This window comes from Drosophila melanogaster, chromosome 3L (genome assembly GCF_000001215.4).
Source record: "Drosophila melanogaster chromosome 3L".
Classification (NCBI taxonomy): Eukaryota; Metazoa; Arthropoda; class Insecta; order Diptera; family Drosophilidae; genus Drosophila; species Drosophila melanogaster.
In genome coordinates this window covers 7264918-7280929 of record NT_037436.4, presented here as the reverse complement: position 1 = coordinate 7280929, position 16012 = coordinate 7264918, and the positions used below count along the sequence as shown (strand labels likewise).

General features: G+C 41.9%; 1 protein-coding gene across 2 annotated transcripts in view; it reads left to right on the top strand.

The window, feature by feature from the left end:
• unc-13-4A overlaps positions 1–14738 on the top strand; it is a 46705-nt gene extending 31967 nt beyond the window's left edge. The window contains exons 6-13 of one of the 2 annotated variants that reach the window (NM_001274575.2): positions 1573–1813; positions 3798–3966; positions 6257–6563; positions 7322–7834; positions 7943–8416; positions 9863–11252; positions 11376–11622; positions 11693–14738. In NM_001274575.2, the coding sequence (NP_001261504.1) occupies positions 1573–1813; positions 3798–3966; positions 6257–6563; positions 7322–7834; positions 7943–8416; positions 9863–11252; positions 11376–11622; positions 11693–11784 (3433 nt within the window). In that variant the 3' untranslated portion in view covers positions 11785–14738. The remainder of the gene's footprint in view (positions 1–1572; positions 1814–3797; positions 3967–6256; positions 6564–7321; positions 7835–7942; positions 8417–9862; positions 11253–11375; positions 11623–11692) is intronic. The other variant, NM_139839.5, reaches the window with a different exon arrangement.
• The last annotated feature ends 1274 nt before the right edge of the window (positions 14739–16012 follow it).

Genomic DNA, 16012 nt, shown 5'->3' with positions numbered 1-16012 from the left:
TCAAACCAAAAATTGAGCATATTAAAATGCAATTGATGCGCGAAAACTCATATTTTATGCATTAACAACTAATTGCCACAACATGGGTTTGTCACCACAGCCAATAAATTTTTAGCAAAACGAAAATAAATTGCTCGCAGTGGGACTGATTAATTTATATTTCATAAGAGCCCTTAACATAAAGCCGCTGCTTATCAATTATTTAGTATCAATTGGCAGTCAGACAAATAAAAACCAATATTAATTATGTGCTGGAAAAAAAAAACAAAAACTTTTGCGCCCTTAAAATTGTTTACCTTAAGTTAAATACAAAATAAATATTTGCGACTAAATAAATACCAACGAAATATAAAAAAGTTCAGTGAAAACTTTTTCCTCAGCCCAAAAAAAAAAAAAGAAAATGACAAGAGTACTGTGGAAAAATCTTAAAAATTGAAACCAAAATTGAGCGTTCTCGGAGGCGATGAAATCACAAAGCAAGACAGCAAGAAGAAAAATAAAAGCAACTCAAACATCTGGGCGAAAACTTTAAAATTAAATTTTTTCACAAAACAACTTTAGAGTGGAACAACTTTAGACAACGCAGTTAGTCTACCCTATCATTTACGGCAATTATGTTGACCATTTTCGCACGAACACGCCTTCCGGCCCAAACACTCACCCACATATATATGAGTATATATATATATATTTATTTATATATTTGTCTAGATGAACACCGAAAGGTGTTCCCAACATTTCGGGGTCGACAGGAAAAAGTGCCGACAGAAATTGTTGCCTACTTTCGTGAGCTCTTCAGTTTATTTTGTGCCATAAACGTAAACGTAAAAAATCATCAACGCCGGCGACAAAGTTAAGCCGCTTAGCTGTTTTCCCTGCTGAGTGGACAAAGTTTTTGGCAAAAATTTTCTTTTTCCTGCCACAGCTGCTCGAATAAATCCGATGGGCTTTTGCCCGAGTGCGGGGCATGCAAATCAAATGATTAGGAGCATCCACTATCGGGAATAGTCCTAGTTAGGAGCAAAGCTAAAAAGTTTCAATCTAGCATGCACTGGAAACAAATAGTTTGGAAAAAGTTTACTGGGCTTTAAGCACCCATCCTTGTATAATTTTCAGCAAACTTCAGTTGGAGAATTTGTAAATCTCTCGAAATGTATTACATATTTTTTTTAATGAGTAACTCAGTTGGGTTCACAGACTTTTTTTCTTCTGTGTGCAAACGGCTGAATATTTGTATACAATTAGCGGCTCAAGGCAAGCCTCTGGTTCGGTGGCATCAAGCATACGCCGAGTGGTACGCGGCAACAGGCGACGACCCTTATCAAAATTGAAATAGGTACGGCACTGTCACATTTGTATGTCGGCAACGGCATATTGACAGTGCCAATTAAAGTTGGACATCCAACTGACAGCGGCAGCAGTTGATTTGAATATCCCCTTTGATATCGAATCAGCATAGAGAGAGATAGATAGATAGTGAGTGAGTGAGTGAGACTCCATAAAAGTGCACACATATGTATTCCAATATATAACCCTATTTTATACCCTTATTGCATGTTTCCCTTCACACAGAGTTCAGGAAACGGACGGCTCGTACTTTGAGAACTTTACATCGCTGGGCTGGAAACGTGAAAATCGTCGCATGTCGGCCACGCGTGCCGCCGAAGCACGTGCCGAGGCTAATCCCGAAAACGAACGTGATCCGCCGGCGGGTGAGGAGTCCATTGACCGCCAGGACGAGAAGGAGAAGCTGTATGCGGAGGTGCTGCACACCATTGCCAATACGGTGGGCGCACCGGCTCCAGGTGGACAGGTAAATAAATCAATATTCTGGGATGAGTAGTTAGTTAGCCTGCCGCAGCTGCTTCGAATACAATTATGATTTGAAAGATTTTTGGGATGGAGCTTAGGTTTGGGTCACGGGGACTTATGCAAATAGTTGCAAATTACACAAATTAGGGCGATTTAGGAGATACCGAAAACATTTTTGCTTCGGGGCGGGGACACCACATGATTGAAAGGCTTAATCGCCGGCATTACGCTTTGAGACGTTTTGCAATTTGAATGATTAATGCTTTGGGTTTCGGGCAGCACAAAGGCAAGGAAGCACATTCTGGGATTTGGAGATTTTGCAATTGAACGAAATCAAGGGGGTGGATGGGGATATTTCATTCCATTTCCCAGCACTCAAGCTCCCAAGTCATTGTTGAGGGTAGCAAAATTCAATTAAAAATGTGCTACTTTTTCTCCTCATTTCTGATTGCCATTTCAAAAGGAATTTCCCAATAATTCTGCCATGGCCGAGCCCGGCTTAACACGAGTTCATTTTTCAATTATCGTTTTTAATTTAGCAGTAAGAAAATTGTTAGACGCCCAGTGCACAACTAATGAAACTTGAGCAGCAACCCAGTGGGAATGAAAGTGGGTGGATGGCAAGGTTACGCCATCATAACAAAAGTTTCAACTAGTAGCGGAAAATAAGGTTGCTTCTCTCCTGCTGTGATTGAGTTGAAACCGGTCAAATCTCGCGGGTCTCCGCAAAGCGGATCGAGAAATGAGAAAACAGGACGAAGGACGAAGTAGTGAGTTGGCCAAGTCAGTAAAGTTATTGCCTGGCCGACTCTGCGGGCGTCCCCAATGCTCGAGTTTTTTGCATTTAATGGTAAATAATTACAAATAAATGCGATTTGCTTGGCGGGTCTCCGCAAAGCGGATCGAGAAATGAGAAAACAGGACGAAGGACGAAGTAGTGAGTTGGCCAAGTCAGTAAAGTTATTGCCTGGCCGACTCTGCGGGCGTCCCCAATGCTCGAGTTTTTTGCATTTAATGGTAAATAATTACAAATAAATGCGATTTGCTTGGCCAGCGAGCCATCAGAGGGTTAAACCTGCCCTAATGGAAATTAATGAAAAGCGGAAAAAAATAAAATAAAAGTAATAACGAAATGGAATGCGGGTAAGTTGCAGAAACAGTTTGCTGAATTGTGAAGGTTGCTTAGTAACAATCTGGCCAAGTGGTGTGCCATTTAAAAGATAAACAAACCGAGCTGAGCTCCGATTATTTTCAATTATAAAGACTTTAGTTGCAGTAGCAGTAAGAGGTATATTAAATGAAGGCGCCATTTCATTTTTTGCTTAACGAGTATAAATGTAACTGGGATCATCGGACCAATTCACTGATTTAGCTAAGCACACAGAAGGAATATTTAATTTTCTCACTTAAAAACACCCCATACCCAAATCAATCCAAGTTCTTTTCATCCAAAACAGCGTATTACAAGTAAATGTAATTAAATTTTTAAAATATTGCTGGCTTAATGGAGATTGTGTGCACCATTCTATCGAGTAAATTTAATGAAAGTCAAGATTATTCATAATTTCGACTGCAGCGAAAGCAATCAAATTATAATAACATCCCAGTAGTGGGGAAAATGATGAAAGCGTTTTTCGAAGCGTGATTGAAATCAAAAGACGGCAGGCTAATAAATTCAACGGGAATAAATCAATACAGGCGATGGAGAAAAGAGAGTGAAAAGAAAGTGGATTTTGTTCGATGAGATGAGGTCGGGTTAGTCAATAAACGAAATTTCAGCCAAAAGCGAAATATGCAAATTTTTGTCCCAAAAATGATATTATAATTTTGTTGACTTGCAAAATATTTACAAATGAATGACAATATAATTAAATTAAATTTTTACAAAATATTTACTCTCTCACTGTGCGCGCCACATGCGGCGTATACGTAATGTGACGCAACATGCTATATGCTCTATACTACTTGCGAAATCCGGAGCACAGTTTGCACACTACAAGGACGAAATGTATCTGCACGCACAGCGCGCCTTCGGTGTCAATCCGGATCGTCATTATCGCCTGCTGCACGCCTCCGCCGAGGATAAACCAAAGATAATCGTACTCTCTGCGGTGGTAATCGAGGCTGATGGCCTCGAGGCAAAGGATGCCAATGGTAAGCTAACACAATCGGCACTTTGACGCACTTTTCCACAAATTTCCACACTTTTCCGCCCGACTAGCATCCACCTGCCACCGTCCCCCTTCCCACTATTCAATGTTTCAATCTGCCTATCCATCTACCGTGCGTAAATATTTTTAGTTTGTAAATTGATTTTGCGGCTATTGCGGTAATTGCATTATGTGGCGTGTTTGTGAGTATGTGTATGTGCGAGTGTGTGTGTGTGCACTTGGGCAAATCAAAAAGCCAAACGAGCCATCTATAGCACTGAGCACCATGTGCGTTGACTATTTCCACCAATTATCCCACATTTTCCGTGCAGCGTTTGTGTTGCTGTCCTGTCCCATCGACCAAGTCAAAGTTACAGTTTTGGTTATGCCCCAACTTGTTCCTTCGGCTCCGTGTGCGTTCAATAAATTTGCAATTTAATGCTTCCCATTTTTGTTCATTATGCTCAAGAGCCAGAAGCCCCTACGACCAGAAATATAAATGCACAGAGGGAAATGTTTGTGGCAGCAAGTGAAGCATTACTTTTAATTACATCTAAAGGTGTTATTTCGGAAACACGAGAAAAAAGTTGGTAGTTACATGGAATTCTGCAAGCAATGTAGTTGGAAGTTCAGCTAAAAGTTTATTGCATTTTTAAGCTATCATTCTAATTTCATTTAACAAATTTTGAAATAATTCTGTTGAATTCTGTTGAAACAAAATTGTTATAGTAATGATTAGATATTGGATGGCTTCTACGAAATGATTAGCACCATTTCTTTACATTTCAAGAATTGTAGGAATTCTTCTCTGTGTAGTAGCAGCAGCAGCAGCAGCCTCATCGAAGGCAACGCAATTTCGCATTTTAATGTGCTCAAGGATGTGTAAGGAATACGTTGAGTGCTCCTTCGTCTGCGTCTGCTTCAGTTGAAGCATTTTTCTATCGCTCGACTGGCCGGGTGGCCACATCACCATCCCCATTCCCATTCACATCACCATCACCATCACCATGCCCAATCCGTGAAGAAGTAGTGCAGTATTAGTGTGCCGTCTGCCATCTGTTAAATGTACTGATGATGACGGCCAACGTCTGCAGGCAGGGGGCACAGCAAATAGGCTAGAATGAGGCATCCTTTTGGATGGAATGGGCGGTTTTGTGGACCCGGGGCCCCGTGGGCAGATGGCAAACAACTCGTTGCCAATGAAACGTGGCCGATGAGAGCGGTCTGCTTTTGTTTGGGCCCATTCTCGATGGGCCAAATAAGCTGGCAAGGCTGAGAATCAGGTTCAGTTCCGTGCGATTCGATGCGATTCGATTCGGGTCGGCTTGGTTCGATTTTCATTAGCAGCCAGCCAGTGGATGCCCTTCCCTTCCAGCAACTGGTCAAGCATGAAAGACAACAATCGAATTGGCCATTACAATGAGTGGCTTCAATGTACGAGTACGAATTTCAAATGAATCGTTTCAGCGGCGTAATCGATTTACCGGCGCAAAAACACACTAAATGTAAATCGAATTCGGAAGGAATCCGTTTTAGTACATAATCAGCCAGCATTGGCAATCGGATATTGCTACGCTTATTTGCTGTCCACTTTGAACCCAATTAAATTAATCGCCCTGAAATCATATCGTGTCGCGTGGAGAAATTGTCCTCAAGGCTGCGTAATTGTTTCAATTATGTAGATCTTTGTGCAAAAATCTTAATCTTGGCATCTGTGGCAAGCGTAGAGCTCTGCGTTGTACGCGTAAATCACAGGCACTCAATAATTGAGCGTCACTTTATGCAAATGAAATGTTAATCATACGCAATGTGTGACTGGGACCAGCTGACGCGCCACGTTGTCCCCGCCGGCAGTGCCATTAATTGCCATTTAATGTCATCAGGCGACCTCTTCATTAATGCGCCACCATTTCCCACTCCACATTATTTATACCCCCTGTCTGCCGTCATCCATCTTTTTGTATCTTGGTCCGCTCGGAGATAAAAAATATAATATCAGTTACATTAATTGAATTATTATTGTTTTTATAAGTGCAACACTTGATTAAAAAATTACAAAATTATATTATCTTCTTGTGGAGCTATCTGTGAGCTTAAGACATCAACATTGCTTTATTGTATTTCTGTCAATTAACTAATTTATGTTGATTCTTGCCTTTAAATACTATTTTATTTGCTAACCTACCTAACAAATTTTTAAGTTTTTGTTGGATGAAACTTTCTCTCTCTATCTCTCTGCAAAACCCAAAACTTTGTTCCATGTTTACTTAATTATTTATTGTCCGCTCGTCTAGGTTTCTCGGATCCGTACTGCATGTTGGGCATTCAGCCGGACGAAAACGGCGGTCCGCCCGTGTCGCCGCTGCCGCTGCCGCCGACGCCGCGTGCCCTTTCGGCGGACATGAGCGGCGGCTTTGATAATAGCGCCACGGACTCGCCGCCGCACCGGAAGCACAGCTTCCGGTTGAGCTTCAAGCGGCGGGAGGCGGGACGGCGGGAGCAGCGCGACTCACTGGGCGGACCGGTACCGGCCAAACTCATTAAGGCGACCAGCATTAAGCCGCACACGCTGACGCCCAAGTGGAACGAGAAGTTCAAATTGTAAGTAAATCCATTAATCTAACATTTAATGATTGATTTGTGTAATCGAACCGAAGCACTAAGCATCAAAAGACAGGCATTTTTGTTTCCGCCTGGCTGACTGATAAATGTGAAATCCTGGCAACAGCAAAATGAAATTTAAACAAATCATTGGCATTTGTGGTCCCTGTCACATGCTCAACAATTCGATTGTATTTTACGATTTGTAAGCCATAAAAGAAAACAAATTCATTGCATTTTCCATAAATGAAGCACAAATGCACATAAGAAATGGAATAAAGTTTATATTGCAACTGCAATAAAAATGAAAGAGATGCAAGGATAGCAAATTTAAAAAGCCCTTTTCATAACAATTGAGTGATTCGTGGTATAATTAGTACAACAAAGAGATTGTTTTTTTTTTTCGTATTTTTCATGGAATAACAAATTAGTACACATAGCGCAAGACATAATTGGTTTATTGTTTCTCAGAATTCTTGTATCATTGCCTTCATTAAATGAAAACCGCGTGTTCCAAGAAATATGAATCTTTTCGCAATAATTACCCAAGGTTTTCAAATGAAACAAATTACGTGTTATTCCTGGGAAATCAACCACAAGGGTAGGGAAAATATTGTTTCAGCTTAAAAGCAAGAATAAATCGAGCTATAAATTAAATCGGGCAGAAAAGCTTAGCACCCAAAATAACCATAAATCTTTGGTTATAAACAAATCACTTGAATTTAAATTGCAATTCCCTATATTATTACTTCCCGCAGCGACATAGATGACATCAATACGGACACCTTTCACCTGGACATTTGGGACCACGACGACGAAAGCTGCGTCATGGACGCCGTTTCGCGACTGAACGAGGTCCGTGGCGTCCGTGGACTGGGTCGCTTCTTCAAACAGGTGTGCCAATCCGCTCGCCAGGGCTCACAGGACGATTTCCTCGGCTCCGTGAACATTCCGCTGTCGGAGATCCCGTCCACCGGACTGGATGCCTGGTTCAAGCTGGAAGCACGCAGTCATCGCAGCACCGTGCAAGGTCGCATCCGGCTCAAGTTGTGGCTATCGACTCGCGAGGATCGGAACACTGTTAGCGAGGAGAACCATGAGCAGCAGATCCATAAGGTGGAGCAGCTCCAAAGGGTGTTCATGCAGCACGAGGTTACCACGCACGAGCCTTCGTGGACCTGGTGTGGTGACCTTCCGGGTCCGGCTCTGACCATTCTGCATCAGCTGGCCGTGCAGTCGGATCTCTCGGACTTACACTGCGCCATGGCCAGGTGGGTTACTCTAGATTATTTCATTATTAAATATATATATATACAAATAGCTAAATTATTTAACTTAAACTTTTTTGTGCTTTTGTAAACTCCTAAATCCCTTTCCAGATATGTGGCTGCTGCCAAACTGAATCGATCTACACCGCTGGACCCCAAGTTCCTGCATCGCCTGCTGAGCGACGTGGAGAAGCAGTGGAATCAGCCCAACCAGGAGGCACTCAGTCGAGATCTGGAGCAATGGCTGGCGGATGCGATGAATGGCTTCGTGGAGCGCTCTCTCAACCAAATCCGTCGGCACAGGGACATCTTCCCAGCCCTCAATCCGCCATCTCTAATTCGACTGGAATTCCTGCTGCGCTGCCTGGGACTCCTCGGCTCCATGCGGGCCTTTCGCGCCGTCTGTCCATTCAATAAGGGCGTAAGGGGCGAGGTGGTCAATGCCCTGCGCAAAGGGTCCGTGATGTGGGGACAAACGGTGATGCGGGAATCGCAGTCAATGCCCAATCCATTATCGAATTTCGTAACAACATTAACGGCGGACATTCAGCTGGGGCAGACGTACTACCATGCCCTCTTCGACAAGTGAGTAGATTTTAGGATCACTTTTAGTCGTCGGTTTCGGTTAGTTACCTTTGTCCAACACCCACACCCACACGCATCGGTTTGGATCGAATTGAGTATGTGGCACACGTGTTGCCCATTAAATAGCTGGTCCAAGGTCCACGCACCCACTATCCTCAACGTAGACATATGTACATAAAATGTGCTCGGAACGTTTAACAAAACAAGCTGGATACCAATCGATCCCATCCCAGGATCCCGGGTAACCATGCGAACTCCGCGTACTACGCGTTGACCCAATTGAATTGTGACCTCCACGCAAGTGGCGTCACTTCGATACCAACTAATACGCCATCGGCGCCGGGGGCGGAGCACTTTACAGTTGCCGGTTTCTAATCAGCTTGTGCATTTGTCAAATGGCCAAGTCAAAGTCATAAAGCTAACGAGCATTAATGAGGGCCACAAAATGTTGTCATGACAGATTGCCAGCAGCGTTGGAAGTGACTGAACTAGTTCAAGCCCAAAGGGGCGTGTTCAAGTGGTGCAAGTGTTTCTCACCTAACTTCTCAAATAAATGTAACCGGAAGCGTGCATTTCCATCCGGAAGTTACCAACTGTTTAATGTGGTGTAGACTTTATGAGATACCTGTAACATTTATATAATCAATTCAGCTGCCAGCACTGGTTCCTATCACAATTTCGGAATGTCCCTCAAGTGAAATGATAAATCGAACCACCTAATGGCTGAGATCACGTTACGGCCGTAAACGCAACCGGAAGTGCTTCCATAACGGCTCATTTATAGGTGCATAGTGCCGCATCCTTGGCCATCCCGCCGGACTAATCAGTCACATATTTGCCAGTTAGCGCGGCCATAAAAGGTCCTTAATGAGGACATCAAGTGGCTTACACACATAAGCCCCAAATTAATTGCGCTGTCATAAAAATGCTCTCACGTTGCCCTTCTTCTCTTTTTCGGCCCGGCGAACAACCCGGCCATCCTGACGAGGCATTTAACAAATGTCCAGGGGCTGTCAGCCAAAGTGTTGAGTGCTGAGTCCTGGAGTCGGGTAGCATTAGCAAAATTTACTTGCCGGCTAATTGCTCCATTTTCTCGCTTTAAACTCTCGGCAGGCCATTATTCGCAACTCTTTGGGCGGAAAGGCAGCTTAAGTGGTGATGACTGTGTCAGGTGTTTACACCATACAAAGTTAGTTTATTTTTGAGCTTTAAGATTAGTAAATAATATTATTTTAATGAGTACTTTGGCTAGGAACGAAATCTCCAGTTCCTATCACACTAAATAACGTTCAAAAAAAGAGTCCCTTGTGCAATAAAACAAAGAGAGAAGAAAAGTCCGCCACAAATAATTAAAGCAATAACAAACCGAGCGAACGAACACCTGAGATCCCATAAATCCCATAAATCGATGTCCAGCCACGTAAACGTTTCTATCTTTCTCGGCAGCACGAATGGCATACAGTACTTCAGCATCATCTACAAACAATACGATGCGATGGTGGGCGAGGAGGTGTACAGCCGAATGGCCGCTGGCCAGGTGCCCGGGGTGCGAATGAACCTATCCCAGTATGCCGTGCTCGAAGGCGATGCGGAGCCGGTGGACACCAAGCCGTTCGAATTGTTCCTGGCCCTGCAGGAATTCTGTCAGCTAAAGCGACACCTGTCCGCCCAGCCTCAGCCACCGGAGAAGCCATTGGCGTTGAGCAACAGCCACGAGTGGTTCATACCCACGCTGGAGCGCTGGATGATGGTGAGCAAGGCCAAGGCGCTGCAGAGGATTAGGGCGGCCATACGCATGGATGCCATATGCGAGGGTGAGCGAATTGTGCGGTACAGCAGCTCCTCGGTGGATACGGCCAGCACGCTGCTGAACATCAAGGAGTTCTGGAAAGTGCTCAATTGGCCGGATGAGGATACGGCCATCATGATGGAGTCACAGCTCATCGATGTGGTCTGCTCGGCGGCCATGCACTATTGCGATCTAATTCATACCGCACTGGCGGACAGTGGCTACTATGAGCAGCAGGGTCCATTCCGGTGTTCGGATGACATGTGTGTGACCGTCAACAATGTGGAGTATGTGCGTCGCACTCTGGCGGAGTTCCGATCGGATGAGCAGCCGCTGGAGGAGTCAGCCGATAATCTTCTCGAGTCCAGTCTCACTCACATGGAGAACAGGTGTGAGCGAATACTATCCAAGTTGGCTCCACTCATGCAGATGTCACTGCAAAAGGCCATGTTCCATCTGGCCTGGTCACCCGACTCGTTGCCCGCAAATCAAGCCATTGTACCACTGCTGGAGTATTTGGATTGCCACTTGGCTGCTCTGAACAGCGCCCTGCTCACCAAAAACTTCAATCGATCGTTGCGATTTATTTGGAAGACGGTTCTGGGCGAGATGTCCCGCCAAATGGAAACTGGTGATGAGACGGACAAGCCGACTCATTTCCACAAGCGACTCTATGAGGCACTGCAACTGCTCATCGATTTCTTTCATGCCGAGGGTCAGGGACTGCTCCTGGAGTGCCTGCACACCGAGGACTTCTGGCGCATCGAGCAGCGGCTGCAGTTCCATAAAACGGACACGGATCGACTGATCGACATGTTCTATATGCAACGTTTGAGGGAGCAGCTGATGGCCGTCATGCCCTCGCCATATGGATCGCTGGCGGTGAGGGCCTACTTCAACCACGACTCGCTCTGCGTGGAGGTCCTGCATGCCAGGGATGTTGTGCCCCTGGATCCGAATGGCTTCAGCGATCCCTTCGTGGTCATTGAACTACTGCCGCGAAGGGTTTTCTTGCACTGCATGGAACAGCAGACGAATGTGCATAAGGTAGGATATCAATTAACTACATTCATTAACTTAACATTCAGCTAACATAAAACATATTTCCTACATAGAACCAATAGTTTGTAAAGATATATGTTCTGATTTTTGAAATATTCATATATTTAGCGTACTCTTAACCCCGTTTTCGATGAGTGCTTTGAGTTCTCCGTGACCCTGGAGCAATGTTTGACCGAAGGAGCCATGATCTGTTTCACGGTGATGGATCACGATGTCCTGACGGCGAATGATTTCGGTGGAGAGGCCTATTTGGCACTGGGAAACATACCCGGCGTAGCTGACTACAGTACGAGTGTGGACAACTTTCATGGACTGAAACAAATCGAGCTGCCACTCATGGAGCAAAAGGATAAATGTGAGTAGAAAATACCCAAATAGCCCAGTTATCCTTTGATGCTATGTAAATTATTCTACCCCCCACGAAGGCAATCCCATTTTGCAAATCCTCGAAGTGCGCGTCAATGACAAGCAGGCTCAGGACTTTGTGCGCAAACAGAAATCGCGGTTTATCAATTGATTCTAGAAAGGATAAGAAAGGAAACAGGACTACCGAACGAACCGTTTGTAAAACGTTGAAAAGTGCGGATCGAGCAATGTAATTGCATCGATAGTGTTGATGTTGATATAACTTAACCAATCTAAATTGTATCCAAACCAGCATTGTATGTATTGTACTTAATCTAGTTGTTCGACAAAGACTCCCCCTTCTCTTCAGTTTGTAAATGTTAGCAAGGAATCGAAATTCAAATGGTGCAAATGTGACGAGTGACTAAAAATCGGGGAATTCAGATTCCCCAGCTCTACACACAAAAAGTTGCTTGAACAAAATTATGAATAAATTGAAACACAAATTAGGGACTTATTAGAAGCCTAGCATTGCTGAAATTGTCACAAATTGGCAATCAAACCAAAGTTATCTACAGCAAAAAACTCATATGCGAAACACACACAAAAAACTCGAGCTATCTACTCCAGCACCCAGATGCGTTTTGAAGACTTTTACCAGAAAAACACTATATACATTGTTGAAAACTCGCAAAATATCACTTGTACACTGAAACACTATTTGGGTCAATTTAAACGAAATACGAATATATATCAGCAACAAGTATACCTAATTATACAAGCCACAATTCAGCGTCACATATTTTCTACCATACGTCAAGAAACAATCAAAAACTGCGTAACTCTGAGCTTCTTTGAAAAACCCCACAAAAAGAAACATAAGACACGATGACACACTTACTATACACAGGACAGGAGAAAGCTATTTACAATATAAATATTAAATATGAGATATGTGTACATGATTTGTACATTTTATATCACGCCCAAAGGACAGTGTAACTAAGTCTAAAGTATATTTGTAAACTATTTTCTGAGCACAGATTTTGTATACATTTATTAGACACGCGCTTGTCCCCAGTGAGGCAGCCTTCAGCTCTTTTGCTTATACACAACTTAGGGCGTTCCTTCCCATTACCCCACCCACTTTTATGAATCCAGTCTCCTTCAAAAAAAAAAAAAAAAACCCCAAACCCCAATTGGTTTAACCCACCCAGAAGGACTCGCTTCTATTGTAAATTTTGTACTATATACAAGGGTCTCTATGATGATGGAATGTAAAACCTATGCACGCGGTTAGCTGTGTGTGTGTTATAAATAATTGAAGAAATTGTTGAAACTGTAACTCTTAACTGTAAACTGTAGCAAGAACTTTTTATACCTGTCGCTAGGGAGGCAGTGGGCGTGGCTGAGGACAATTTAAGTGGGTAAAAACTGAGTATAAAACCAAACTAAACTAAACTAAACTACTAAAAGATGCACAACAAAAATGAAAATCCAAGTCAAATTACAACTAAATATTTTTAATATTTACACTTAACTCAAGAGATCTGCAAAGAAATTTCATGATTGTTAATCACAAGTAAATGGAGTATTATGCAAAGATGATATACATAACTATATATATAGATAAATGGATACAAACTTATTCGGTAATCAAGTATTTAGTTTGTAAGATAATTTTCTTGGTTTCTCATCACTGCACAGCCATTCAACCTCTTTCACTACAAAAACTATTTTTTTTGAGTTTGGTTTTTCTATAGTTATTTTAGTCTGCCATCGCCAAGACATCGACAGTGATCAGTGACAATCCTGGACGCAGGGAAGTTAGGATCCCGAAAAAAAAAGATATGAAACATCGAAGTAGAGTCAACGCTGTACGATCATAATTTCTTCTAAGTACTCACACTTTCACTCAGTATCTTCCAAAGGGCACTCGTTATTTTCGAAAACTACCCACTTCAAACTGCTATCTTCCAGAATGCTTGTGCAGCAAAAAGCCAGTAAGGAGACAAATAGTTAATTGGATAAATAATTAAATATATAGGCCAGAGTTTGCTGTACTAACCAACCATTAACTACTACTGTGTTGATATATGTACCTATGATAATTTCACAAATTCAAACACACACACGCGATTGAAGAAGAATAAATGAAATGAAATCAAATCAAATTAAATTATTCATGTTACTAGCACTATTTAACAAAAAATAAAAAAGAAAATGTGAAAAATATATGAAGCAGGCAGAGTAGGATAATTTTAAACAAATGTAAAATTTCATTTCAAAGCGAAACTAATAGAAGAATGCGGAAATTGGCCAAACAATGAGACCAAACGCATTTCCCAACCGCAACAAACCCAACAAGCAACTGAAACTGTGGAAAATCAAGGCCAAAAAACGCATAAACCTAAACTAGAACTATATATATATGAATATATGTATACATACATATTTGAATGTGCAATTGTTGTGCTAGTTACAGAATACAAAGGAAACCTACAAAGAGCCCTCCTACAGATATATACAGATTGCAAATGCAAATACGAAACACTTTTAATTGCCACATTTACAAGCGACCAGCAGCTGAGACAAAAAAAAAACTGCAACTATTTTCGATGATAAAAAAAGGTAACATGTATTTATTTCCCCGTTTTATTCAGGGCACATAATTCCCAACCAACAAAACAAAAAAAAAAAGATACTAGGGACTTGAAACTATTTTTTGTATGCCATAACAGAACTAATTAAACAATCCACCGCCGAATCTTGATATCAATATTTTGAAGGAAACTACTTGAAACCAAGCGTAAAGAATATAGTTTTTTAAATGTGAATGCAAATACCAATGGGCCGCAATTCAGGTTCCTAAGCTCCCCTCCGTAAATATCTGAATGGATGTATCTGAATAGCAAACAACTCTAAACTATAGCTAAGTACATAAATGTGTGTCTGTGCCACAGTTAATATCAAATCAAAAAGGAATCGATACGAAAGCGATAGGGAAACTAAGAATGAAAACGAGGACGAAACCCCCTAAAACATATTCAATGTAAATTCAACAAATGCTGCAGAAAATAAAAAAAAACATTATCAAATTCAATCAATAAATGTCAATGAATAATTAACTAGCAAGTGTCTTTTATTCAGCGTGCAATTCGTTGGAAATTCAAAGGGGTTCCAAAATAGGTGGGAAATGGTAAATATGGAATGGCTATGAAATGGAATACAGATGGTGCATTTCAACTAACTGTAGACGACATTTTACGTAGTGACGAAGCGCACCAATTGACAAGCAGAAATCAATCATCACTTCTATCCGTTTTAATTGATAAGTAATTGCTGCTAGACGAGTAAGATTTGTTATCAGCTTGCAGGTAATTTATTTTTGTTAGTAATTTAATTTTCCAGAGAACTTTCATCTACTGATAAGCTAGAATCAATCCCAACGACAGTCCAAATGTCAGAGGTATGAAAACAAATTGTCGTCTTGCTGTCGGGGTTGCGGCCGGGAAAATGTTTACGGAATTGATTTGAGGCATTATCTGGTGCACGTCAAAGGTCCGGAGTGAAAGTGTGGAAAAGCTTTTATCTAAATTAAATCCCGACACATGCGAACCCGTCGATTTTTCCCAGTCTTTTTTCAGCCATTTTAAGCACATGACGTACGAACGACTTTGCCACTTAAAGGGGTCACCTTAAAGCGATCCTTTGAGACGATACATATGTAAGTGTACATATGTAGATGGTCTCATTGTATTTAAGGCACAATCTAAACTTTTTCACGACACTCACGACTGAGAAATCTGTGCAGTTTTATGCAACTTTTATGACACCAGCCGAGGACGAAAAAACTTTTTACGACTTGCAGTGCCAAAGAACAAACACCAGACCTTCTCGAGCTGCGCCTGATGCGTAAAGTCAACAAAAAGTAACGAACGAACTACTACGAACTACTACTACCCTAAGGAACCGAGTGAGGGATTTAACAAAAAAAAAGTCCATCCACCTCTGCACACTGAATGTGTGTGCAAAAAAAAAAGTGCTGGCAGGAGAAAAACCTGAAATAGACAATGCACAAAGTATGCACAGGATCCTGTTCGTGTCAGAATCAAAGATATCCAACTTAGAACAGGACGACATTCGCTGTACGGAGCAAATAAAAAAATTAGTAAGGATTTGACACGCTGGAGATGGTGAACAAATATTTCACATATCTCTGTTTCAGAGGAAAGTTAAACAACTGCTGGTAAGTACACTTTTCAGTCCAGTTGGAAGCCATATTAAATGAAAATTAAATTTTTAAATAATATATACATTATTTATATTTTTTCAAATTATAATTGCAAAATAGAAAATAAACTAATGCTAACTGCGCAAACGGAAGTTGCACGAAAGTT